Source organism: Centruroides sculpturatus, unplaced genomic scaffold, assembly GCF_000671375.1.
Source record: "Centruroides sculpturatus isolate CEXI.00-Female unplaced genomic scaffold, Cexi_2.0 scaffold1799, whole genome shotgun sequence".
Classification (NCBI taxonomy): domain Eukaryota; kingdom Metazoa; phylum Arthropoda; class Arachnida; order Scorpiones; family Buthidae; genus Centruroides; species Centruroides sculpturatus.
The window spans coordinates 1,791-29,497 of NW_019385928.1; the positions used below are offsets into that span (position 1 = coordinate 1,791).

The window sequence follows — 27,707 nt, forward strand, 5'->3', positions numbered from 1 at the left end:
TAAAAATACAAAACATTTTTATTTAAATATTCCTATACATTTATACAGGTAACAAATTGTTATATACAACACAATCAAAACCGACTTCACTTATCTACATTATCTATTGCAATATAAGAAAAGAAATTAGTGTAACTTTGAAATTCTTTGTAATTGTTTAAAAATTTCTATTGTACTTGGAGTACTCTTTTTACGGCCAGAATGATGTCTTCTGGACGCGGGACCGCATGCAACTCTAATGTTTTTGTGTAGGGCATCGGAATATCTGCACCTGTCACTCTGACGATTGGAGAATCCAAATAATCAAAGGCAGGACCTATTTTGGCAAAATTTTATGAGTAACTTTTAAACAAACAGAAGGTATAATTTTTGAATTTGTATTTACTTTCAACAATTCTGGCACATATTTCTGATCCTATTCCTGATTGAGGCCATCCATTCTCTACAGTTATCAGATGATGTGTCTTCATTACTGATTCTATAATGCATTCATCATCCAGAGGTCTAAGAGATCTCAGATTTATAACCTAGAAGTATAAAAAGAATATGTCAATGACTATTTCATTAATACAATTATTAAAATGTATCATAAATAGATGACATCAAAATATTTTGATTACTATATCTATAAAAATAATAAGCAAACAAAGTAAAATGAAGTATAAAATGAAATGTTTTTCTCCATGATTTGATTAACATACTTCTCAGTAATGTACAAAAGATGTTTTTTGTGAAAGTGAAAAAAAATTGATGTAATGTTTCATATATGCAGATCTAAATGTGTTTTACTGTGGTAAATCAATTACCACAGTAAAAAGTATTTACACTCAAATAATGCAACACAGATCTACAGATCTAAAAACTGATGGGGGTTAGCATCGTTTATAATTTGATTTGCCCTCTTGCACTTTTCAAATGATAAATATCTGTGACAGATGTGTAAGGTGATTAAGTACATTTACATCATTAATCTATTTCCAAATAGGTGATAGTTTTGTTAAAAATAAGTTTTTTTTACTATTTATTATCCAAATCTTAAAGTTATCCTCCTCATTTAAAACTTATTATTTGATTTAATTATTTTTTAGACAAACAATGCAAAAGAATAATTGAAGATAACTGTTATATTAAGATATTAGAGAAAAATAATAAAACAAAAATACAGATATTGAACATATTTATTGAAATTGGGAAAGCAGTATATGAACTCTCAAATATTTAATTTATTAAATCAGTTTAAAGAAACTTACTTCACAATCAATACCAGATTTGGCTAATTCTTTAGCAGCATCCAAACATGTTCCAACAGCTTTAGAATGAGATATAAGTGTAACATGTTGGCCTAAAAAAGATTTATTTTCAAATTTTAATTTTCATTCATTCAATCTTTATTACATATTATTTATGTATTATATAATATTTACCTTGTTTTTCTATTTTCGCTTTGCCAATTGGAATAACAAAATCTTTTGATAAAACATCATCTCCAACTTCAAAAGAAGCACCATACATCAATTCATTTTCGAGACACACAACTAGGAAAAAAATTTATCATCAAATGCTTTTCATGTAAAAAAACATATTTTATTCTAAAATGTTTTACAATGTGATAAAAATGTTTGGACAAAACATTAATTTCCTATGCATTACATAAATAATGTCATGGATGAAATTATTTAAATAATACATAAACAAGTAAACATCACATTAAGCACATCAGATGATCATGCATATGCCACAATATATCACTATATAGTACAAAATATATACAGGGTAATCCAAAGTAACAGAAAATTTGAAAAATTAATAATTTGCTATGTATTTACAGTAGCATGATTCAGTTTTCACAGAATAAAGAGATTTTTATTTAGTGAAAAAATTTTAATACTAGATTAGTTATATTTTCAACCAACATATGGCTCCTGAGTTGATTGCTTAGATTTTGTAACACCAAAGAAATTATTACAAATTTTCTATGTGGTGCCCATCATTCATGTGCATTACCATCAGACAAGGTATGACTATGCACAGTATTAATAAACATTTCAGTTAGTATTGCTGAAACATGATGAATAGAATCCTTCAACTGGACAAACTTCGTACATCTTTAACTTCAAGTAGCACCATAACCAAAAGTCACAAAATGTAAGTCCAGAGACCTTCATTTACGTGAAAAGGAATGACTTAGGATGCAGTTCTCTCCAAATGTTTACGTTGTGTTACAGACATTGCAAGACAGCAGAAGCAATGTGCAGAGAAGCTCATCTGACAGCAGTGTTCATGAATGATGGGCATCACATTGAAAATTTGTAATAATTTACTTTGGTGCAAACTAAGCAATTAACTCAAGAGCAATCTGATGGTTGGAAATGTAATTAATCTGGTATTAAAATTTTCTCATTGTAGACAAAAACCCCACTTCATTCTGTAAATTTCTGTAAAATCTTCATCATGCTATTTTAAATACTTAGCAAACTATTGATTTTCTCTTATTTTGAAGCACCCTGTATATTATACCTCTTATAGAAATGTAACATTCAGTATATATCAAGTGATCAAACTAGTTAGACAAGAGCTGCACTTAGAGTCAACATGGTTATAGTGACTCTTTAAAGAACTGATGATGATGTAATGCAGCAAAATAACAGAGAATTTTGATGTTAGTGGTATCATGACAATATCACATCAGTCAAATTAAGTTAACAGATTTGATGTAATTGGCTTTATCTGTTAATAAATATTTATTAATTAAACAATATTTCTATCATGTTTGAAAAGTTATAGTGATGCTACTAAGCTTTTCACTATCTGAATGGCCAAATATATGGTATTAACTGTACTGCTAATGTTCTTGAGCTCCACTTTTGCTATTGGTATACAGGTAATTCAAAAGGTTGGTCTCAAAGTTCAGAAACATACAGAGATGTTAAAAGGAGCAACTTTTGAATAGGAACCTGTGATTGCTGACCTAATCATGAGTCAGTAAAGGCATCTAATGTAAACTTCTTTTGGGTATATCAAAAGTATTGTTTATTAGACATGGTGGATGACCCAGAAGCACCATTAACTAGAATTTTTGCAGCAGAGGTTGTGTATGGGATATTTCAGTGTGTGCAATAGAGTTTTCTTAAAAATGCAATTCCTGCATTAAATTTGGGTCATCAATTTGAACAAATTCTGTAAACCTTTAACTTCAATATGTACTACATTTACATTAATGTACTCTTTGTTTTGTTATTAAAACATTTGTTCATTGATATATTTTGTCATCATTCTATCTGTGATATAGTTCCTAACATTAGACAGCTTGTACTAACTCAGGATTAAATCAGCAAACACATGTTTCTATTTGAAATTTCAATTCCTTTATATACTCCTGAGGTTTAAGACCAACTTTATGAATCACTCTGTATATCATTAAATTAGATAATGTAGTAATTACCTGGATCTGGATCTCTTATTGCTGATTTTAATAAGCCTTTACAATCTTCACTATTGTATGGTGATATGACTTTTAGTCCAGGACAATGACTATACCAAGCACCAAAGCATTGAGAATGCTGAGCTCCTACTCCAACAGCTGAACCATTGGGACCACGGAATACAATTGGAATATTTATCTAGTTCAATTAACTCAAGTTAATATTCATTAAATTTAAAAACAAATTCGTTAAATTTTGAATTATGTATTATTACCAAACCGGCAGACATGTAAAAGGTTTTGGCTGCAGAATTAATTACTTGATCAATAGCTTGCATAGAAAAATTAAAAGTCATGAATTCACATATTGGTCTTAGTCCAACCTATAACATTTAAAACAATTAATTTAAAATTATTTATAGTTTTAAATCCTATTCTAGTATCATAACTAAACTTAATGTATTTAACTTAATTAAATCCTTAAATTACCATACTCTCAATGAATTTCTCAAGAATGAGAATATTTGAAGAATGGATTAACCAGTTAGATCTCCAGATTTGAACCCAATAGAACATGTCTGAGATGCTGCAGTTTTCAAACTTTTAGCATGGATGAAACATTTTCTGTTTATTAAATTTGATTTTTTTGTGGAATCTCATAATAAAAATGACTATCAAGCAGAAAAAAACTTAATACTTTTAATTGTATTACATTTAATTGTAAAAATAAATATAAAATTGCAACATTTAACAAAAGTAAAATATTTTTACTTCCATTATTCTTCCATTGCTCCAGTGACAGTCCACAAATTCACAATTATTTATACAATTAAATGTAATACCGTCAGCCATGTTTTATATTTACTATTTATTTAAAACTTAATACTTGTAATATGAAAAGTTTTTAAAATCATAATGTTTATTTTTAAGTTTTTATTTCTGGTCATAAACCTTAATACAAAATAAATTTGATTAAAAATTAACTCAAGAAAATTTTTTAAACAATTTTATTTCACATTCTCAAAATAACAATTTGTTATAAATTGTTATTTTGACAACATAAATGTACATGTAGAATCCCTGAAACTGTTCTGTGGGATTTAACAGTTTCATAGAATACATTTTGAGATCAGTGCTATTATAAGATGCATTGAAGTTCATTGTCTTTACTAAAAGTCTTTGTGAGTTAAGTTCTGCTTTTGTTGAGGAATAGAATTTTCTGTATGTGTGCATTCTTGTTATTTGACTATAAGAAGTAATCATATTTTCTATTAGCATGAATTCTCTACAATGATAATATTAATAACTCAATTTCAAATCCTATGTTCTTGTGATCACAATTTATTAAAATAAGATAAAGATTTATTCTTGCATTTAATTACAACATTTCTTAGTCTTTAGATTACATACACAAACATTCACATAATCAAAAGATAAAGAAATGAATTTTTAAAATGTATTGCACTTATTTTTCAAACACAACTTCTGGACTTCAACTTTGATGTCAATGTAAATATTAAAAAAATTCATTAAAGTCCAAAACACTATTTCTAAATTTTATTTTAATTAATTTAATTTTAAAACTTTTACCATGGCAGCTCCAACTGCAATTCCAGCAAATCCCATCTAAAAATAAAATATTATTGTTACTTTCTCAATAGATTTTTCTATTTTTCTACAAAAAATATTTATTTATTTTAAGCATTTATTTAAATGTTTACAAATATTGAATATTAATGAATTAAAGTAAGACTCTCTACATTATGAATCTAATATGATTTATGATCCAAATTTTGGACTTGAGTCATTTCATATACTCCTGTAATTGTTTTCATACATTACATACATTTTTTTGTTTTTATTTTTATTCAGTCTTTTTCTACACCAACTATCTTATAGTCAATCTAAAGGAGTGATCAAACTGTTCGGATAGGAGCATAAACTGCTTATCAAAAATACATAAGAGCTGCATCCTCTATTAGAATGCCTATTGGAGAGCCATATCATCTATTTATATTATACAAATTAATATATAAATCCAAACACCATTCCTGGTGTTTGGATTTATACCGAATAGGACGTATACCAAACCAACCTTTCCCATAAGAAGTAATGTAAAAATGATTAATCCGTTCTCATGTTAAAAAAAAAAAATGGCTGGCTTGAAACACCTCACTTTCCTGGCTAGTTCCTGCTTGATTTTTCATGAGATCAGCATATATATTTTTCTCGCAAATAATTGCTTCTGATACGCTGTCGCCAGCACACTGTTTTTCAGTTATCCAAAGCAAAAGCAATTTCTCAACATGATCTAATGTCTTCGATCTATGTTTAAAAATTGATTTAACCCCTTTCGCAACGTTAGCAAATTTAGTAATGTCTTTATTTTTCACGATTGTCGATATCATCATTCTTGGAATACGTATGCAACAGTTAAATCTTGAACACGCATGTCACCTTCATATTTCTCAACAATCTCATTTTTCAGTTTCATTGTGATTTTAGTCATTTTTTTATTTTTCTGTTGCCTTTTTGCAATTCATGATTAATAAAAATAATAACATTTTACTTACAAATTAAAATAAAAAGAAATTTAACAAAGTTATAAACTGTGGCACTGCGAACGTCTAGTCTGGTCTAATACACGGATAGTGCGTATAATTGAATTAAGTCGTATACTGAGCAAAATTTGTTTCGTCCGAACAGGACGTATTCCAAATTGAACGTATTCTAAAGCAGACGTACACTGAGGTACCACTGTATATAATTAAAATACTATAGTTATCACTGTTCTAGTAATTATCATTGTTACTATCCTGGTACTTTATGACTAATTAGATAAACAATCATTTAACTCCTTTGACTTTATGAATGTGCCTTATGCTTTCAGTTGGTCCATTTAAGATTAAGTATGAGTTACACTTACAGTCCCTGTGTATATTACACTATGTAATAATCAGAAAACTTACAGAAATATTATATATGTTGTAAGAGTTTATAAAAAGATATTGTATAATTAACAGTCAGCACACAAAACTGGTATTCAATATAAGTAACACACATTGATACCAGAAACAAGCAAATAAACTCCACAAGTTTACTGAAACAAATGTTTTTGTTTATTTTCAAATGGACATTATCAGGTTTTCAACTGTTGAATGCTGAATGAAATAAGTATTTAAAAAATAATTCATAATTTAAAAAATCAAACAAGATTTTCCAGCAGAAATCTGTACATGTACAGTACAGCATTCCCAAGAATAGGACAATCACCATTAAACTACATTAGGTTGTAAGTATTGAACTTACAACCTAATATAGTTTAAATTAAACTTACTTAAAATTAAAACTACATTTATATTATGTTATTACCGCATATTATGTTTATATTAATTTAAATTACATTAAAGTAACACAGTTGACCCCCCTATAACACGGGTTATTATAGTTCGGATTCCTATATCACAGCGAAAAAATTGCAACAGTATTCGTACAACATGCTAAAAAATCTCCTATAATTCGGTAAAACGTCATCGCCGACTCGTGCCGACTCGTGTCGTGACAGGATTGCACAAACCGTTGAGTTTAAACGAACAGAGGGCCTACTAAAAACCATTTATTATTTAACGTCCATAAAAATTATATTTATATTAATGATGTCTCCAAAGTTCAGCGAATTTTTCGCAAAAAAAATAATTTATCAGGAAGCATGCAAGCACCATTTGATGACAAGCTCCACGACGAAAACAAGCTTAAGCAATGGCGTAGTCGAACGATGCACGCTCGGTAAATAATCCTACAATTTTTTGTTTATAGTATAGTTTATATGGATTATTCCCAAAAAATTTTACGTATTTTGGAAATGTTGAGTTGAATTAGTCTAGAATCGATTAATTTTATGGAAGAAATCTTTCAAACAGCCGTAGTCTGTAAACTGCATATGTGCCAGGCTATGATTGGCTGGACTCCTAGAAGCTGGATTCATAAAAACAGGAACATATCTACTGTGTTATAGGGGAGTTGACTGTACTTTATTTACCAAAACGTGTAATTTCTGTAAAACAAAATCTCCCTATAGAGAATTTTTTTCAAGTTTTAACGATTTTGTTATATAGAACTTTAACTGTAAATATCTGCCAAAGTGTATGCTTACTAAGCATGCAAAACTTTTTATGTTTCTATTGCCCGTTGTTGCTCAACAATATTGAAATTAAAACATACATACATACATACATTTAAAAAAACTGAAAAGTTCATGTACAGTACCTAGGAACAATTGTGGATGGAAGTAATTTTACTCCAAAAGAATGCAATAGACTACTATTTTGTATCTAGCTTTTTTAGATTCTATTATTCAACGTTCTTATCCAGAACATCAAACTTCGAATTTACAAAATGATAATCTGATATGTATTATTCTATGGCTCGAAGACCTGGACATTATTAACTGGTAACAAAGAAGAGAAATGCTATCCTTTGGAATCCAGGTTCTCAGAAAAATATTTAGACTCAAAGGAAAGCAATAAATGGAAAATTAGGAAACATGTTGAACTTAAAGACACAAACAAATTATTGAAATCAAAGCTGACTGCATCAGGTGTCTTGATTACGTTCTCAGAATGCCTGAGAGAGGAATCCAAGAAAGACCTTCATGAGAAAGGTAGAAAGTAAGATATCTATGGGAAGACCACAGTGTAGGTGGAAAGATGGCTTCAAAAACAACTTCACAAAACTAGGTGTTGACTACAAGAAAAGAGCTAAAGATCAAGAGAATTATAAGGGAGGCAAAAACTGCATCAGTTGTCAAATGCTAATGATTGGTTGATTGTTAGCATAATAATTTTTATTACATTTTTGTTAAAATTAATAATTGCTAAATTTTCTTCAGATTTGTTTGGAACTCTAACAGCTGTTCATAGAACTGTAGGACCTTTATAAAATGAACTTACTGAGTACGAAAAAGTTTTTCCTCTTTCTGTCTGGTAAGCACCAAGAGGGCCTTTAATCTCATTCACTGTGAATATGGTTAGACCCACAATTCAAGCAGCTGAGTGGTGAGGGATGGGCAGGGCTGGCCCGAACAGAAGCAGGGCCCAGTGCAAAGTTAACTTGCGGGGTCTTAAAACAAATTTCTTACAACAAAAAAATAATTTATTGCATTTTGCTATTTATTACATTGCACAAATTGATATAGTAAGGAATACATGAAAATAATAAATAATTAAATTATTTTAATAAAATTAAGATTTCAATCACACAAAAAATCATTAATAAATTAAACAACAAGACTAATTGCTTCATATACTTATAAAATACAATTTGGTATGCAACTTACTAGAATAAGGTTACAATATCTAATTTTTGTTTCATTTTCTTACATGTTTTATAGCAAATTCATTGATATCATCATCATAATTTAGTTTTTTGGCTAATTCAAATTCGATAGATAAAATGGCTAAGGAGGTAAATCATTCTAAACTGATGCTAGATCTCAAGTAATTTTTTATTATTTTCAATCTTGAGAAAGATTGCAACTGTAATTGGTAAGGTTAATATAATTTTCAGAACAGTAACAAAATTTGGATACAATTCAAATAAACTATTGTTAAATAAATATTGTAATATTGTGATCCTGGAAGGCAAAACTCGACAAATTTTGATTTCATTAAATAAATCAGTGTGCCAGTCTCTAAATTTCATCATTTCTTTCTATTTTATTCTTCAGTTTTGACCATTCTTTTGTTCCGGAGAAAGGTGAAGTAATTTGTAAAAAGCATGATTGGTCTTTCAGTGGTCCTCCTCTCTTGTCAACGAAGAATGATATGCGTCCATGTGACATGGATAGCATATCATCGGTCATAAATCACCATCACCATCAAAAAAGGGGGAAACAATGGTCATCCCCTAATCTTTTCTTTCGCATGTTGTGAAATTTATAACAATTGATAATTATTTTTGTTCTAATTTGTTTCTCTAAATTATTTTAAATCAATATTACTAAAAATTCGGAAAGGGATCCGTAAAATCGGAAAAATAGGTGAAATTCCTTTACAACGTTGTTTGATATACAAACAATCTCAGTGTCGCATTTACATACATCTCCCAGATGTGGGTCCAAATGGCATCCTGTCTGACAGCTAACAACTACTCTTTACAAGCGTAAGTGATTTTTCAAATTGCAATTTGCATGCATAGTGATTGACTCAAAGCACCCAACCTTGCTTTGGATTGGTTGATGTAAAATGTGTGCTAACTGTGTGATAATATTCAAATGTATGTATATTCAGATTAAAACAAAGAAAAAGAAAATGAAACCATTTTGATTTTGCAAAATCAGTCAGCAGCATGGGCCTTGTGCACTTACACCATTCGCACCACCTCAAGCCAGCCCTGGGGTTGGGTCTGTATGTATTTGGGACAACCTTTGAAAATATATTGTAGGATAAATGGAACAAGACAATGCAACACATGGGCAATCTGCCAAGGTATTCCTCCCAAGAATTCTATGGGAAACTGATCCCTACTTAGATGTTAGTTGAGTTAAGAAAACTTTACTTGGACAGTCCATTAGTGAGGCATTAACCTGCCTTCAATTTATCATTATTCACTGTTTTTATCCAACTGGTCAGTGGCGGGCTCACTGAATATATATCTCCTTGCTTTTAACCCTTTTGTGAATGTGACTGAAATTGTGTGAGGCTTTGTACAGGGTCCTCAACATACTTAAAAATGTTTTATTATAAAAAAAGAAATAAAATAGAGCAAAACAAAAAACGTCATTCGTTCATTCACTGAGTTTATTTTATAAACAGTGTAAGTCCTAAGATTGAAATCTCTGGTAGGATTGGAATTCGGCATCTGATTAAATGTTGATGTTGCCACTCCTGTGATCTAAGCTGGGTTTGCATTACACCTAGCAACAAGTGACCATTTAGAGGATAAGGACAGGACTCTGAAACCAATTGGGATGGTTGATCAAAAGACCACATTAATAAAATCCTGTGTTTTGAGGACACAAGAGTGCCTTCTCTACCAAAAGTTTTTTCACCTAAGCCTTTTCCACAAAGTCCATTTTCCTCCAAAAAAAGTGCAGTTCTCTCTCCATCAAAAGACAAGTTCCTTCTTTCGTTTCTACTCAAAGTCCATTCTTCATTCTGCTTGTGGAGTTCTATGTGTTTCCTGAGAAACACACAGAACTCCACAAGCAGAATGAAGAATGCATGACAAAAGCACAAGCATTAACATTGAGGTCAATCCTGCTCTATGCTCCTTTTGGTTTACATCTCTCTGTGGATCCAAGAGACTCCATTGAACAAAGACAACCCTGGAACCATCAAAGCAACTGTAAACTTTTGGACTTTTATGGAACTGAACCCATCAAGGAAGCACCTAGAGTTTTGTAAGCTGTCTTTCATCTAATAAACGAGTTGTTTGTAAATGTCCTCTAGACTGCATCTGCAAAATCACACATATACATGATTTCACCCTCATTATTAATCATCATATTATGATTTAATCTTAATGATAAATTGACCATAGCTAAAAGTAGCATAGAAAACGATTATGAACAAATTTACTTAGTACATATTGATCCTCATAGTTACAATATGCTAATTTCATAGATACGTATATAATATTTGAAATCATAATAAATACATGTAAGCCAGTTTTTATGTCAGATGTTCTGTACAGTATATATGAGTAATGTAATTAAGTGCTTCTGCAGGATAGAGCCAGAGGCAGGAACGTCAAAATCACATGACAGCTACAGCCAATTACCACGATTCATTCTTACTTCTAAGTGCATCTCAAATTTGACTCAATTCCAATCTTTATGTTACTACTAGGTAGCCTGACAGCTCAATTAATGTTAGCTCACTTAAAATTAAAATTTTAAAACTTTTTTGAAAAGCAGGCAAATTTATAAAACAAAAATTTGTGAAATTACTAAAAAAAAATTTAAATAAATTTAAACTTGATGATCTTTTCTGCAAAACAACACTAAAACAATTTCTATAGTTATTTTTTTGTTGTTTAAACACTATGTAGTGTAATAAATTCAAACACTTGGCATTCTTTCATCTTTATTTTCTACATAGTGTTTAAGCAACAAAGATTTACAACACAGTTTCGGATTATCAAAAAATTTCTATAGTTTTATTGCAAAAGAAAAAAAAATTTACACTTAATTAAAAGATTGTAATTAAGAGTTTAAAAAAATGCAGGCAAAATTAAATAAATAATAATAATAAATAATTATAAAAACTTAAATTAATATAAATTAAATAAATTAAGCCAAAAATTAATTAAAACTCTATGGAAAACCAAAATAAAGACTAATTAAAATCAAATCAATTGAAAGTTAATACGTTTTTAAAAACCATTTAAAAGTTGTTTTGAAATTTTCAAATTGTAAATCAAATTAATTTTTAAATTTATGTTATTTGTGTATGGCAGTGACTGAACATTTTGCTTTTATATACATACACAGATAAATATTAAAAATAATATAAAAACTAAAACTAAATTTGTATATGTGTATTTTGTATATAACAAAAGGTTATTATTCAAAAATCAAACTTAAAGAACAGTTGCTATGGGAGCAAATGAATAGCTGTCTCTCCAACTCCAAGTCAAAAGTGAAGTCTTTTCGTGTTCCCCCATGACGTTAATTGCAGCCCCAATATCAAAAGTATTATATGTTTAAAAGTTAAACTTCTTTATGTTAAAAAAGGATGACTGATCAGGATTATGCATGATGGAGGTGTTCATATGTGTCTTGAGGCACTGAGACAAACATACCTGGTGGCGTAAAACCATTTATTCAAGAGACAGTGCTCTTACAAGCTCTACTGAGATGTCTTCTGAGCAGCACAGATTCAATCTCAGGATTACAGTTCTTATTAGATGGAAAATGGCCTTCCTTTGATAATCATAGATGAAAACAAGTGGACATCAATGATGATAAAGAGAGTTGTATCCCTCATCACACAAATCTCGGATCCTTTGGCTTGCTGGGTCTTCTGGATGGATATACAATTAGTCTTGCATGACAACTTTGGTCCAAAACTAACTTGTAAGAAGAAGAATGCAAAGAGAGAATCTGATGAGTAATAACTCACTTGTTGAAGGGTTCAGTGAGTTGGACAGAAGTATTATGAAAGGTGAAATGGACGGATGATTAGTAGTCACTGGTTGAAAGAGACCTGTCCCAGAGATGGAACTTGAAGGAACAACTGAACAAAGAACTGTGAAAAAGAAGTTCCATACCCTTGAAACACAAGTTTTTAACTGCTCAGTCCTTTCAATGTACCAGACATTCCAATTAGTCTCAACTTCCTGACCATGCTTTCCAACTGGTCTCACACCTGTTTTCAGAGGTAATTCAAAATTAACTCACACAGCAGAAATTGATGCTGAATTCCAATCCCAACTGTAGATGGTTAATCTTACACTGTTTATCTCTGTCCTAGTGTCAGATAAATATCAAACAAAATATTTTGTCTTTCTAAACTTTTTTCTTTCTATTCAAAATTTCAGGGCAATTCCAGGTGAAGGGTTCAGACCCTGTGTGGAACCTCAGTTTGACAATTTAAAGAGTATGATTTTTCCAAATAGGCATGCAGAGAATGAAATAAATCAGCATTATAGAACATTAAAATTATAATAATTTTGACAATTTCATATACATTTTATTATTAATAACAATTATTTTTATGATTTAATAATACAATAGATATACCTCAGTAATGGGAGTATCTATAACTCTTTTATCTCCATACTTTTTCCACAATCCACGACTAACCTGTAAAAAATATCTTTTTAAATCACATGAATAAACTGTAAAAATAGACCTAAAAAGAAAAGAAAAAAATATACAGTTGTCCCTCTATAGTCCGAGTTTTTTAATCCGACATGCTCAGTAGTCTGACGCACCTCCCGTCAAGGTCCCTGTTACGTGTCTGCTTGCACAGAAGCATGTCGCGATGTGAATCTCCCCATCCAATTCTTACTCGATGACACACATTTCGTGTGTTTTATGTGAGCAGTTCTGTTCGAACAGTTGGAGTAGAGAATATTGTAAGTTACTGCTAGCAAAACAATGCGAAATATGTAATTATTTTTGGTAATCCGGACACTTTTGGTAATCTGACACACCTTTGGTCCCATACCTGTCGGATTATCAAGGGACAACTGTACTTTAAAATTACATACTTTGTAAGCACCATCATACATGGCAACTTCTTCACCCAACAGAAATACTCTTTCATCTCTTTCCATCTCTTCATCCATAGCAGAATTTAGTGCTTCTCGAACTGTCATCTAATATAATTCAAATCAATTAGACAATTTAAAGTGAGAAATTCATGAAGTGTATCTGACATTTAATATTTGATGAACATAAAAATAATTTTTGATTTAAATTAACACAATAAAAAAGATTAATTAAGGCCTTATTTAAACTACAAAATTTATTTATTTTGTAACAAAAGTAGATTTAAAATATGTTTATAATTTGTCAAATTTATTTAGATGACTTCTTGAGTATTATTATTTCAGTTTAAAAACAGCAATAATTGAAGAATATAACAAAATAAGTTATTATTAAAAGGAATTATAGAAATTGTTGAATTAAGAATTATGTCACTTTAGTTAATTGTCCACCAGTGGCTGAATGGATAAAACCACTAAACACTGGTAGTTTGTTGTGGGTTCATGCCTTGGCAATGGGATGGCCACATAGTTTTCCAGGTTTCTTCATGTTTGTAACATCTAAATAGGGGCCAGTTTTCCATAAAAATGTTCCCTTTGGCAGATTTCACACATCTTGCTTTGCCATATACAAATAAACCAAACTGCTTCAGTTAATCATAAAATCTTTATTGTGGATTTTATGTTAAAAATAAAACTGTACAAGTAGTTGAAACATAATATCACATATCCACTAATATACATAATTATAAAATATCTTTAATCAAGTACAACTATAAGCAGTGAATATTCTATAGGCTAACAAACACATATATACTTGTAATATGGAAATCCAACTAATAAATATTAGTTGCAACCACAACTAAATCAAACTAACTTGAAGCTATCTGAAGTCTTGGTAGTACAGTGGGTGATCGGTTAAGGAACAAATCGGATAATGAACACTTTCACGAAAGATTTTTATGATCGGATAACGAACACTTCACTGAACAAACATAAAAAGAAGCGATGGAAATAGCAAATACCGATAGGCAGGCACTCATTAAGTTTTGCGTCGGTTTTTATTTTTGAAAGGTGAGAGTATAATAGCAAAGGTAGAGAGTGGGCAGAAGATGTCTGATGTTGCTGGGCAGTATGGTTTGAACAAATCTACAGTAGGGTGCAGTTCAATCTTATCTAAGAAAGATACTGTATAATTAAGAAAACTCGAGCAGCTAAAGGAGTAACAAATATCACATCTGAGAAATAAAGAACATTGAAGAGCTCATAATGGAACCTGAAACAAATCTGACGACAGAAGAACGCCAAGAACTCTTGAATGAAGAACACCAAGAAACTCTGGGAGATATGTTTTATTATGAAAAAGAGGATTAATGCCGATATCTGCTATTAACTAAAGATCTTTTGAAGAAGTGGGGGATGTCAGATCAACGGTCTTAGAATGGCATACAAACCAGGTTGAGGTTAATAAGCTTGATGATCTCTACAATTACAATGCTATTAATTCTGAAAATCCTGAAGAAAAAAAAGCAATCAACATTAGACAGATTATTTAACCCCCACAAACAAACAAAACATGAGTAATAAAAATGCAAGTCTGTGTATATATGTATTTTTATTATTACATATAAATAAACGTAGTAAGAAAGTATATATTTTTTATTTTTTGGGGTCTCCAGAATGAATTAATCAAATTCCCATAAAAACCTATGGTAAATTGATAATCAGTTAACAAACAATTCGGATAGCAAACAAAGTCTTGAAACGGATTATGTTCGTTAACCGATCATCCACTGTATATTGGGTTTTCCATACAATATGGTCTTATTAAGTCAAAATTGTTGCTATTTTTAGTTATCTATTTTACCATGTACCCTCCACATTTTGGTAGATCTGTGATCTTTTTTTCTCTTATATTCTGTGTGAATACAGACAATTAATGTAAACAAACACTACAGTTCCATGCCAAACACAACATCATGCCATTAGAACCTTAAATTAACGTCCTTTTATTGATACAGTATGTTATTGGCATTCTGATTATAACATAAGGAGTGCTTAATAAATACATTCAAAAGCATTATAAACTGTATATAATTTTGTATTCATTCTGTGAATAGATGCTTGAAAAATGGCTTGACAATAAGAAATTTATGGTTACTAATACCAATCATCAAAATACAGTGGAACCCCGGTTAACGAACTTAATCTGTTCCGCGACTCCGTTCGTTAACTGAATTGTTCGTTAACCGAAGCAATTTTTCCCATAGAAATTAATGCAAATGCAATTAATCCGTTCTAGTCTCCGAAATTTTTGTGATTTTATTTGTAATATACAGTAATTTTCTTTGATGAAAATGTAGGAAAACGTAGTATCTATCATTACAGCAACAAACATGTAAACTTTGTTTAATAAAATAGCACTGTACATACCTTCGTTTGTTGTAGTTGGTGGCAGAAAAGTGGAGATATACGAACCTTAATGCTTAGAAGGGGAATCCCCTCCAAAAAAATAACGGGTAGCACTTCATCGGAAGATTCTTCGAGTCGAAGTCTCTTTCGGTAAAAAAAACCCACCAGTGGCTAAGTGGTCTTCGTACCTTGAACACGGGGAGTTCGTTCGTGGGTTCGCACCTCGCTCAGACGGGCTGGCCACGTGGAGTTTTCCGGGTTTTCTCCACGTCTGTAACGCCTAAATAGGGGCCAGTTTCCCTTAAAAACACCTCCCAGAAGGCATTCCCCCTAGGCAGATCGCCCAAGTGTTGCGTTGCCATAACTTAACAAACAAACAAACTCTTTCCGTAAGGAACAAGAAATTGATCTAAAGTTGATTGTCTTACTCTTTTAATCAAAATTTTTCTCAAATGCGATAGCGCATTGTCGTTTATATTGCGTTGTCGTTTTCTATTGCCACTATGACTTTTTTCTTTCTTGGATGCCATATTGATTAAATATATAAATCACAAAACTGAAAAAAGAAGTATAGTACAAACACTCGGAAAAGCAATGCTTAACTCGCGCGTGCCTAACACCAACTAAAATTTGACACAAAATACCGTTACGTTCGTTATCCGAGACAAAATTTTTGCAAAATAAAAGTTCGTTAACCGATTTGGTCGTTAACCAGGACGTTCGTTAACCGGGGTTCCACTGTACTGGTTTAATACATAAATAAATTATACCATCAACACTAATAACCTGCAAAAATGAAAACTCTTACTGTAACTAATGTTTTCTTCCATTTCTAACAGACATCATCAGGTTTAACTAATGTAACTAAAATGGAAGAACAAAAAATAAAAAATGCATGTATCTATAAGTCTTTTACCAGTGTGTCTCATCACACTATACAATAAACTTACAAACCTTTTCAAACCGTCACAGTTCTTCTTCGATAATGACCTCCCTAACGGAATGCTCTTTGATTCAAAGTCGCTATGAAATACGATTCAGAACATTATCCTGACCCGATGACGTCACTACGGACTTACGCGCTATGCAAGCTGTATTCTATCTCAGAGATTCATCTAGTAGGGCCTGCCAGGCCATCGCTAGAGCAACTTATTCCTTGTAGTTAATGCAATTACTCTCTTTAATAGTGTTTAAGCATATGTATATAGCCTCCAGCCATCTGAGATAGTTCGTGCAATGGGTGGTGTGTATGACCTTTGCTTGAGGTCATACACACCACCCAACCTTCAGCAACCTGTTAGTGCTGTTTTGTCAAACTTATCACAATGACTTTGGTATATTATAGCACACTTCTTTTATTCTTTCTAAATACCTTTAACAAAATGCATTTCAGACTGATATCAGTTGTTTTACAATTGTTAAAATTAAACTTTGGTGTACATTCTGGATTATTAAATATATAATTGCTATCCAAAACTTCAAAAAATAACATTATTAAAATCAATGAAACACAAACCACAAGATGAAAGGCACANGCAACCTGTTAGTGCTGTTTTGTCAAACTTATCACAATGACTTTGGTATATTATAGCACACTTCTTTTATTCTTTCTAAATACCTTTAACAAAATGCATTTCAGACTGATATCAGTTGTTTTACAATTGTTAAAATTAAACTTTGGTGTACATTCTGGATTATTAAATATATAATTGCTATCCAAAACTTCAAAAAATAACATTATTAAAATTAATGAAACAAAAACCAAAAGATAAGAAATATATTTAAAATTATAATTAAAGCAAATAGTGAGGAACCATTCCAACTGTTCCTAACTACATACTTTAATTATGATTTCACTTATGTAATCAAGAACAAAATAAAAAAATGAGAAAGAATATAATATAAATATTAATATGCACATTAATACCACTATTTTGGAAACATTACATTTAAAAGAATGTAAATATTTTGAGTATTCTAGAGTATTTGAAATACTAATTCATGTTTCAAATACTAAATAATTATGTTAAGTATATGAAAAATGAAATATAAATGCAGGGTGATTCAAATTAAAGTAACCCTATAGGTCAATGTTTCTCAACCTTTTTGGATTAGTGACACACTTTGAATTAATAAGATTCCTGCAACACACCATAATTTTTAAAATAAAAATGTTTAAAATGTAAAATAAATTACAGTTGATTTAAAAACAATTTTGATAATACAGAAATTTAAGTAACATAAAAGTCTGTACCAGCTGGAATGTAGATAAATTAAACACTACATACAATCTTCCAGCAAATAATAAGTATTTGAATTAAATACAAAATAGAACATTTTTAGCCTTTTACAGGCAAGCATCAATCTGTTTAATGTTGTAAACTTGTTCATTTTAATGAGAATTTTTAATATAGAAACTGAAAAACATTATTTAAGAAATCAAAACTGTGACAATGCCGAAGGGTCCCCTATACTTCGGCACCACAAGACCGAAGGGTCGATATCGCGTCGGCGAAGATCGCAATGACAAGGTTTGTCAGGACTGACACCACTGTGTCTTTATGGACAGACACAGAAACCATTAAGTTCTCGTGTATGTGAGCGAATGGATTCGGGATGGAGGGAGAGACAACGCACCAGAAGTGACTTACGTAGAGACGAGTTAATGTAACAATTGTTTAATTGGTAACAATAGATAATACAGGACATATCATAGACCAAGTGGAATATGATAGATTTAGGCATATGAGAAATGCTAGCTATTATGTAGATATTAGACTGAAATAACTCAAGACCCATGTTTTCCGAGAGAGAGAGAGTTTACAGCAAAAGCGCTTGACGATAAATACCTTATTGAGGATCTGGTCTTGATCTTGAACGTTTTTTTTGTGAAAGAGAGGAAGTTCAGGATGTCAGTTCGGGTATCCTGTAGATGAAATATCCATAAGCCTGATGGAACGTACAGTATCCGCAAAGGTGTTAGACGATGGTTTCCAATGATATTTTAGTAGGATATAAGAACGTAAAATAAAATGATATATTCACAGGTATCCAAATATTGAGGCACTTAGGACAAGGTATGAGTGACAACTGACTCTTTTGAAGGATGGGCGACAACTGCCTTATTTTCTTGATTTTTTTGTTGTTGAACAGATGAAATCGAGATATTAGGTCGAGAGGAGATGAGAAAGCATCATTGTCAGGCCTGAGAACTTAACAGATGTTTTGCTCTCAGGTGCAGAAGTTGACAGTTATGTATCAAGTTTATAGTGACGATGTGACATTATGAGATAATGATGTAAACATAAGGAAAGTCTGGATTCGGATCCTCACAAAACCATTAGGTCAAAATATAGAATATAGTTTTATTAATCCTATTGCTTATCTGAAGTTTACTATACATCTTTGTGAAATTCGAAGTTCATATAATTTCATAAAAGAAGTTAATCCTTTAAATTTATAATAAATTCCTTTAACTAGAGGAATTTGAACCTACAAAAATGAAATATAAAGTGTATGAGAAGTTTATAACTCTTTCTATTTAACTATAAACATTCTCACGATCAACCCGTATATAGTTTACAATTACTGGCAAAATTCGTCATAATGTTGTCTTTCTAACACCAACTTTAACCTCACACCTGCTAAAACAATTGGTCACCTGACGAATTTTCCCACCACAAAACGTATAAAAGCCCTCCTCCTTCCCTTCTCAGGGGAATCGCCAATCGTGAGTCGAAATGTTAAAGTTGGACATCGCCTTCTCCCTTGCAGACCTACACTTGTGTCACCGTTCAGAATCCATTTGGACGACATCACGGGAAAATATTCCACTAGTATATGCAAAGAGGTATGAACGCATATTTATAAACTCTCTCTCTCTCCGCCATCCGTGTAGTAGCAGGATAGGTTGATATAACGGAACTTAGAGTAATAAGGTTTGTAAATTTTTCTGTAGATGATTGTAATAAACTCTTGTTTTGTTTTTAAATGGTGTCTTTACTTGACGTAGCCAACGTCTTATCGTCGACCCCTCCCACTCTCCTTCACTTGCGTAACGCGTAACAAAATGTAAACGCCATCCCTGACAAGAAAGTACATCACTGACCAACTGTCGAGAGGAGAGGAATTTCCAATCTGCCCGGCAGCTCACATCTTGAATCATAACAATTGAATATAACTTCACATTTACTATATATCTATTCTTTTAATTTGAAAGAAATGTGATTATTATTAAATGTTATATATATATATATATATATATTTTTTTTAAATTCATTTCCTGGTTCGTTTTATATACTTCTCCATTCCAACCACCAGTCAGTAGTAGTGTTGTAACGAATAGTATATTCGGCCTCAGGTCGAATACCGAATATTCGGCCAGGAGCGTGGCCAAATAGCCGAATATTCAGCCAAATTATTCGGCTTGATTAACGCACTTACGAAAATTGGCGCGCAAACGGCATTATGGCAAGGACCCTGCTCTCTATTGGCCCGCTGTCACTACGCTTCGCCAATCGCGTTAATTCTTGACAGTTGTAGCGGACAGACAAGAGCATCATGGAAGTATGTGATAAATGATGATATCAAATGTGGATAACAATGAAATCACCTACATGTGTAAATAACGGAAAAAGAACAGAGAAGGACCGCGAAGTGAAGATGTGAAAATAAATAAGAAATTGAGTTGATAACATAATCGAACAAGTCAAGGCAGCTTATTTGCACAAAATTCGCACCCGTCAATGCCAAACAATTGTTGTCATAGACTTCGGAAAGCCAAATGCTTGTAATGAAAATCACTTAGCGTGCACGGGCAAAAGCCTGGTGCCATTCGGGCTATCAAGCTGTCTCGAATCTGTGAAATCATAACTGTGACTTATATCGACGTCCTATCTGTCTCTTTTCTCCGTTATCACCAGGCTGTCACGTAATTGTAAAATGGGAACTCTATGACGGAAAAGTGACGAATCGAAAAGTATCGTGAGCGCGTATTATCATGTATGCACAGGCATACGTGGATTAGAGCGATAGANTAGAAGTAATTTTTTAAAATATCCTGTTTTGTGATAAAGTTTTAATACTTATTATTATAATCTAGACATGTTAATCCTTAAATATACTTGTATATTGGGCCACAAGTATATATTATATATACTTGTGGCCCAAAACTCCTTGACTTCTTCCAATGCGGCCCAGAGAAACAAAAAGGTTGGACACCCCTGCTCTACACCTTAACCCTTTTTATTATTGTAATAAAATTAAAATTAATATTTATAGTTTAAGGTATTTATATTTTATTTTTTCAGGCACAATAGTGCACCTTTCTCACTTTTTTCAGTACATCTTTTGCTACCAAGTGAGATCAAGTATCCAAAGGTGTCCTGCGCAATTATTTTTGATAATAGACACCCTACTGTATTTTTGAATAGTCACAGATTACATTTCTTCTTCAGTAATATTCATTCATATACAGTAGTGTTTCTCAATCTTTTTCTCATTGCAGACCAATAATTATATAGAACTATGAATTATGGTTATATGTGTTTATCCAGAATTACTGTACATAACAAAGTATGTACAGTAACTCTAGATTACTATTTAAATACCACCCATAATCAACTACACCAGCATCAGTATGGTCAAATATTTTTTTGGATCTGCACCAATTCACGGACCAGCAGTTGAGAAACACTGATATATGGTATATTCTCACAGAATTTCACTAATGCATAAATTATGAAAACAAATATTCAAAGAAAAACAATTTTGAATTAAATACTTAAAAAAATTTAATTATAATTATTAAAACAATTAAAATTTGAAACAATGTAGATTTTAAATTACCTGAGCTGCTAATGGTTTTGCTATTGAAAATCTGCATATTTGTTGTTTAATAGAATTCTGAAACTATAAAATATATGATTATTATATAAAATAAATATAAATACAACTACTTTTTGTATATATTATAAAACAATATATATAATTTACAATGTGTATATATCACATAACATAAATAACTAATAGTATTTTTAATTAATTAAACTCCTTCATGCTTTATGAATTTTTCTTTCTTAGATTTAAAACATTTGAAATACAATAGAATTCTAATAATCCAAGCTCCATTTAACAAATGTAAATCTGTAAGTGAATACACTAATGTTTTTATAAAAGCTTTGTCATGACAGTATCAAGTACTTAAATACTGTAATACTTTTAACCATGAATGTATGCATGAGCAAGTGGCTGATGCAGAATGTTGCAACAAATTAGAGAGGAACCATCATAAAACAAAAACTCTAAAAGGACTTGTGACCAAGTGGATAAAATCACTGTGCAATGGTAGTTGGTTGTGGGTTCACACCTCACCAATGGGCTAGCCATGTGAAATTTTCCAGGTTTTTTCGTGTTTGTATCACCTAAATTGGGGCCAATTTTCCATAAGTTTCCCAGGAGACATCCTCCCCTTGACAATTGCCCGTGTGTTGTGTTGCGTTAACTAAATTACAAAATGATTTTTTTCTGCTTCCTCTTATCACTTAACTTTGGTTAATGATGGTTAGTTAATGATTTATCTCACAAATTATTCATATTAAAATGTAACTCAGATATTGATAACTAGGTCTATAGAAGTTAAATAAATATCTGTGAAAGCTATCAACATGCTTGTAAAACACTCTTTGCATTATTAGTGTATTTTATCTTATTTTCTTGTATATTGTTTGTTTGTGTTTTTACATATTTCAGTTTGAATGTAAAAATCGTACAATCTTAGTTTTTAAAAATTTTGTTTGAATTAAAAAAAATTTTTTTTATTTAAATTTTCAACAAACTTTCTTGTTCAAATTTGAAAATGATACTGTCTATATTCAATCTTAATTAAATTGCTGCTTTATTCAATCGTAAAGCAGTTAAACATTTGGATCTGATAAAACCTGAAAAGTGTTATATTGCATTAAAAAGTTGATTCATTTAAATGATTTCAGTTATTTCTGTTTCAAGTTTAACAATAGAATTTTCTGATTCAGTATCAAAAAAAGGCATCAGACATTACACAAGGAGCTTCAAACTCTACGATTCAACATCAGATCAGCACTCCCACAGGCTGGTACTGGTTGCACTCGGGCTAACTTGGTCTTGAAAACGAGGAATGGGATCTTGGTCAACGTACAATGAAGTTACATGGGTTAATGGACAAATATCATCATTAGTTTCTTTTATATTTATAGTATAGGCTAAAAGTCACAAATTTTCTGTTGTTTGGGCCCCTTGGGGATTAGGAAAAGGGCAATCAAGACGAAAAGGGGACACTTGCCCCAATGTACAGATGCCCATGGTACAAACCATTAGATTATCATCTTAAATAACAATCCAGATGATTAGTTTCTCCTATTTTTAACCAATAGTAACCAATAGTGTTTTTGTAGAGAGTTTAGAATAATGTTTTCATATGTGTAATTTTATATCATCTCATATATTTTGAACTAACTAGAAAGATAGTACAGGAGATCACAAAAAAAAAAAAAAATAATAATCACACATTTAAAATCCAGCAATGAATTTAATAATACAGTATAAGAACATTTTCGACCATTTCACTGACCACCTTCAATTGCAATAGAACAAAGAATAAATAAAATAAAAAGTAAAAATAAACAAATTATTCATTTATTTTTACTTTTTATTTTATTTATTTTATTAATTTCAACTATGATTGCTGTTATTTATTTATTTTTTAGAATTCTTGTTCTCATTTTTAAATTTTTGTATTCACGTTTTTCTATTTTTCTGTTCTAATGTAACTGAAAGCGGTCAGTGAAACTGGTCGAAAATGTTCTTATTTTATTAACTTAATTCCTGGATTTTAAAGGTGTGATTTTTGTTATATCATCTCAGATTTCTAAAACTGTAAAATATATAAACACTTATATATTTTACAGTTACCAAATAAACCATTCCCAGTTCATAACCAAACAGAAAAAATCTTTCTACAAACGTTTTCATCTATATGTAATAGACGTCCTCGGGTATTGACGTTATATAGATGAAAACGTTCGTAGAAAGATTTTTTCTGTTTAGTTATGAACTGGGAATGGTTTATTTGGTGAGTGTTATATAATTAAGTATCCAGTTTTTTGAAATACACTTTTTTACATACAGTAGAACCCAGATTACCTGAGGTAACATGGACCAATGTTATCTCAGATAAAGTGGATGACCATACCCCTTTAAAAAATTATAAAATATTTATATGTTATCACTTTTAATCCTCTTTTGACACCTTAATAAATTTAATCATATATAATAACAGCATTTTTTACATCATTCATTAGGCAGTTAACATAAAGAATAGTTTTACGAATAAAAAAAAAATGTATTATTGTAGTTATATTTTAAAAATAATATCAGGTCAGTCCATAAGTTCATGCTATTTTATGATCTTGACAAAAATCTTGTTTTGCTGTTAAAAATGTCAGTCTAATGTGATATTTTTTACACTGAAGTGTTAAATTGGATCTCATTCATATAATACTGTTCAGAATTGAAAACATTTCAGTTGTTTATTTTCGTTAAAATGGAAGTAATAGATGAATATGAGAGACATGTTTTATACTTTTTATTTTTAAGTGGTGAGAATGCTACAAATGCAGCCAAAAAATTAAATAATGTTCATAATCAAACTGTAATTAGTGTAAGGACTGCTAGAAATAATGATTTTAGTGTGGAGGATAAGGCTCGTACTGGAAGACCCGTTGACTTTGATGATGATGCTCTCTCTGCACTAGTTGAAGCAGAACCATCTTTAACAGTTGATGAAATTGCAGAACGTTTAAATTTATCCCATGGAACTGTTCATAGACATCTACAACAAATTGGAAAAGTTTCAAAGCTACGAAAATGGATACCACATGAACTGTCAATAGCTAACCGATAACGTGTAAACATTTGCACGTCTCTTTTATCCCACATTACTTTAAAACCTTTTCTTGATCGGCTGGTTACTGGAGATGAAAAATGGATCCTCTATAATAATGTCATGAGAAAAAGACGATGGACAGATCGCGACAAGCAGCCAAAACTGGCTGCAAAAGGTGGGTTGCATCCAAAAAAAATTCTTTTGTCTGTTTGCTGGGATATGTCAAGTATAATTCACTTTGAGCTGTTAGAACCTAATCAAACAATTACAGCCAAATGTATTGTGATCAATTAGAGCGTTTAAATGAAAAATTGAAAAAAATTGATTGTCATTAGTGAACAGAAAGCATGTTCTCTTGCAACATGACAACGCCAGACCACATGCTGCAAAAATAACTGTAGAGAAACTCAAAAGCTTCAACTGGGAAATTTTACCTCATCCACCATATTCACCAGATATTGCTCCCAGTGATTATCATCTTTTTCGGAGTTTGCAGAATTTTTTAAAAGGGAAAACTTTTGAGGATGAGAGCAATGTAAAAAAGGCTATTTCTGAATATTTTTATTCAAAACCGAAATCATTTTGTGAAGACGAGATTAAAATGCTACCATCAAGATGGCAAGAAATTGTACAAAATAATGGTGAATACATTATAGATTGAAATAAAATTTAATTAAAATTTTTTTGTTGCTTTTTTTGTAGATAAAAATATGCACAAACATATGGACTGACCTGATAATTTGCAAGATAAACCATTAACCACCAAAGTTAAATGATAAAAGCTAACAGAAAAAAATCATTATGTTGTTTTAAACTTAATAAAGTCCTTGTTTTGTAGTGGTTCCTCACTAATTTGTTGCAACATTCTAACACATCAGATATTTCTATTCCTGACATCATTGACTGCCACATCAATGTCCTCATCAACTGTGCAAGAACCAACTCTGCTTACTAACCACTTTCTTTATACCCGCAACATCTGCACAACTGACCAGTGCAAATACTGCCCAAACAAAACAGACACAACCATACACCACCTCAATGAGTGTTCAAAATTCGACAACATCAGGGGAAGAATCCTCTCCAACAACAGTCTAACAAAAAATCATCATCTCAATATCAGAGACTGCCTCCAATTAAACCCAAAAGACATTTGCGTTCAATCCTTATCGACCTTTTTTAATGAATACAAAAATACCTACAGCTACTAAATCAATTTAACTTTTTCTCATCTCTCATTATGTCTGCCAACGGTCGACAAACAGTTAACTCATCCACCCCAACATGTGTACTGATTTTACCAAACATTTCTTCTAGACCTTCCAAGTTTTTCAACTAGAGATCACCATCTGTTTCTCAATCCAATTCTACTCACGTGGAATAACAACTACATGGGGCAAAATAGCCAACGTAGCTAATGCCTAACTTCACCGCCAGAGGGCAGCAAGCAAGCAAGCAACATTCAGCATCACTGTCTCAGTTAAGTCAAGGTGAAAAGTATTATAGTATTTAAGTGCTTGGTACCTTCACAGCAAAACTTTTACAAATTATAATAGCAATAATATATTTGCTTACAAATTTACTTCAGTTAATTGAGACTTGGATATTTGACATTCTACTGTACTTCCAAACTTTAAAATTTAAAAATCACATTCCAAAAAAAGAACTTTAACACCTTTTCTTAAAACAAAATTACAATGGAAAGCATTAAAAAAAAAAGCAAAAAAAGTTGCACTTTATTACATTACGATGGCTGCATTCAGCAGACTCAACAGTTTCAGATCTGTTGAGTATTTTTCTGCCGAATGCCCTCTACAGTAGCACTGTTTTAGAGCACGTTTGATATTTTGATGTCACATTTAGTAGCATCTCTCATTTATGCTACTTCAAACTGACCAATGATGGCCGCTTTTTGTTCCAATGCATAAGTCATTCATCGTTCAGACATAACTACGTAACAGCTACAGATTGAAATACCTTTGCTCAGTTACAACCGTTGACTCTGCCGAACGCAGCCAATCACAAAACTTAAGCATAACCATTGCATCTAATAATATATTTCTTAACATTTGCTCTGCATCATAATACTGAAATAGATTCAATTTCTACATTTTTTGTATTTAAATACCATTAAATTTGAATATAATCACCACTTTACAACTTATAATACTACTTTTTAAAGCTAATACTTTGTAATTTATTTCTGTAATTATTATTCCTGTTTAAGTAGTATAAAATTTACAAAATACTTAAAGAAATTGATGTAATTCGGCATTTAAAGCAGGAAACATTAAAAAATAACTGTATATTAATATACAAAAATATGTATGTGTGTGTACATAGATATATATTTGCACAAATCTGGAGAATTACAATAAAATTTAAGTTAAAAACGACGAAACAATCGAGCCATTAAGCATTACATCACGGATAACCTTAGGATACCTTTAAGATTCTTGGATTTAAAGAGGACAAATATCTAACCGCCGCCATCTTGGATACTCCAAATGACCGTAATTTGTCCCCTGATAAAATAAACATAATTTAAACTTTTTTAATCGATTTAATTACTTAAACTGTTTAAAAACTTTTACTAAATAAAAATCGTAATATAAATAATAAAATTACTTCATTTCGATAAATTATTAATTATGACCACTAGTTTTTAAATCACGTGATTCCGTCCTTTTAGACCTTGAGCTCGCCATTTTGGGTAGGATCGGTCTTTTGAGTTTAAGAAAT

At 31.2% G+C, this 27,707-nt stretch overlaps 2 protein-coding genes across 2 annotated transcripts in view; one reads left to right on the forward strand and one right to left on the reverse strand.

Annotated features, from left to right (window-relative positions):
- Window positions 1–27,484, reverse strand: LOC111612625 (pyruvate dehydrogenase E1 component subunit beta, mitochondrial-like). Its single transcript, XM_023353868.1, has 11 exons — window positions 27,411–27,484; window positions 21,893–21,955; window positions 13,637–13,744; window positions 13,164–13,226; window positions 5,012–5,047; window positions 3,697–3,804; window positions 3,443–3,620; window positions 1,425–1,535; window positions 1,251–1,342; window positions 386–527; window positions 1–316 (listed from the first exon to the last, which is right to left on the reverse strand). The coding sequence occupies exons 1-11, from the start codon at window positions 27,456–27,458 to the stop codon at window positions 168–170; spliced, it is 1,098 nt and encodes a 365-aa protein (XP_023209636.1). The 5' UTR covers window positions 27,459–27,484; the 3' UTR covers window positions 1–167.
- Window positions 27,485–27,610: 126 nt separating this feature from the next.
- Window positions 27,611–27,707, forward strand: part of LOC111612623 (phosphate carrier protein, mitochondrial-like) — a 29,135-nt gene continuing 29,038 nt past the window's right edge. Inside the window, exon 1 of the mRNA XM_023353865.1 lies at window positions 27,611–27,678. The gene's annotated coding sequence lies outside the window, so the exon portion shown is untranslated. The remainder of the gene's footprint in view (window positions 27,679–27,707) is intronic.

Bases quoted from the DNA above. Each gene is read 5' to 3' on its own strand.
- LOC111612625 (XM_023353868.1), bottom strand. From the start codon at position 27,458: ATGGCGGCGGTTAGATATTTGTCCTCTTTAAATCCAAGAATCTTAAAG. The intron at 21,956-27,410 runs GTATCCTAAGGT...TATATTTTATAG, and splicing joins TAAATCCAAGAATCTTAAAG to TTTCAGAATTCTATTAAACA. The intron at 5,048-13,163 runs GTATATCTATTG...TTTTATTTTTAG, and splicing joins TAGATACTCCCATTACTGAG to ATGGGATTTGCTGGAATTGC.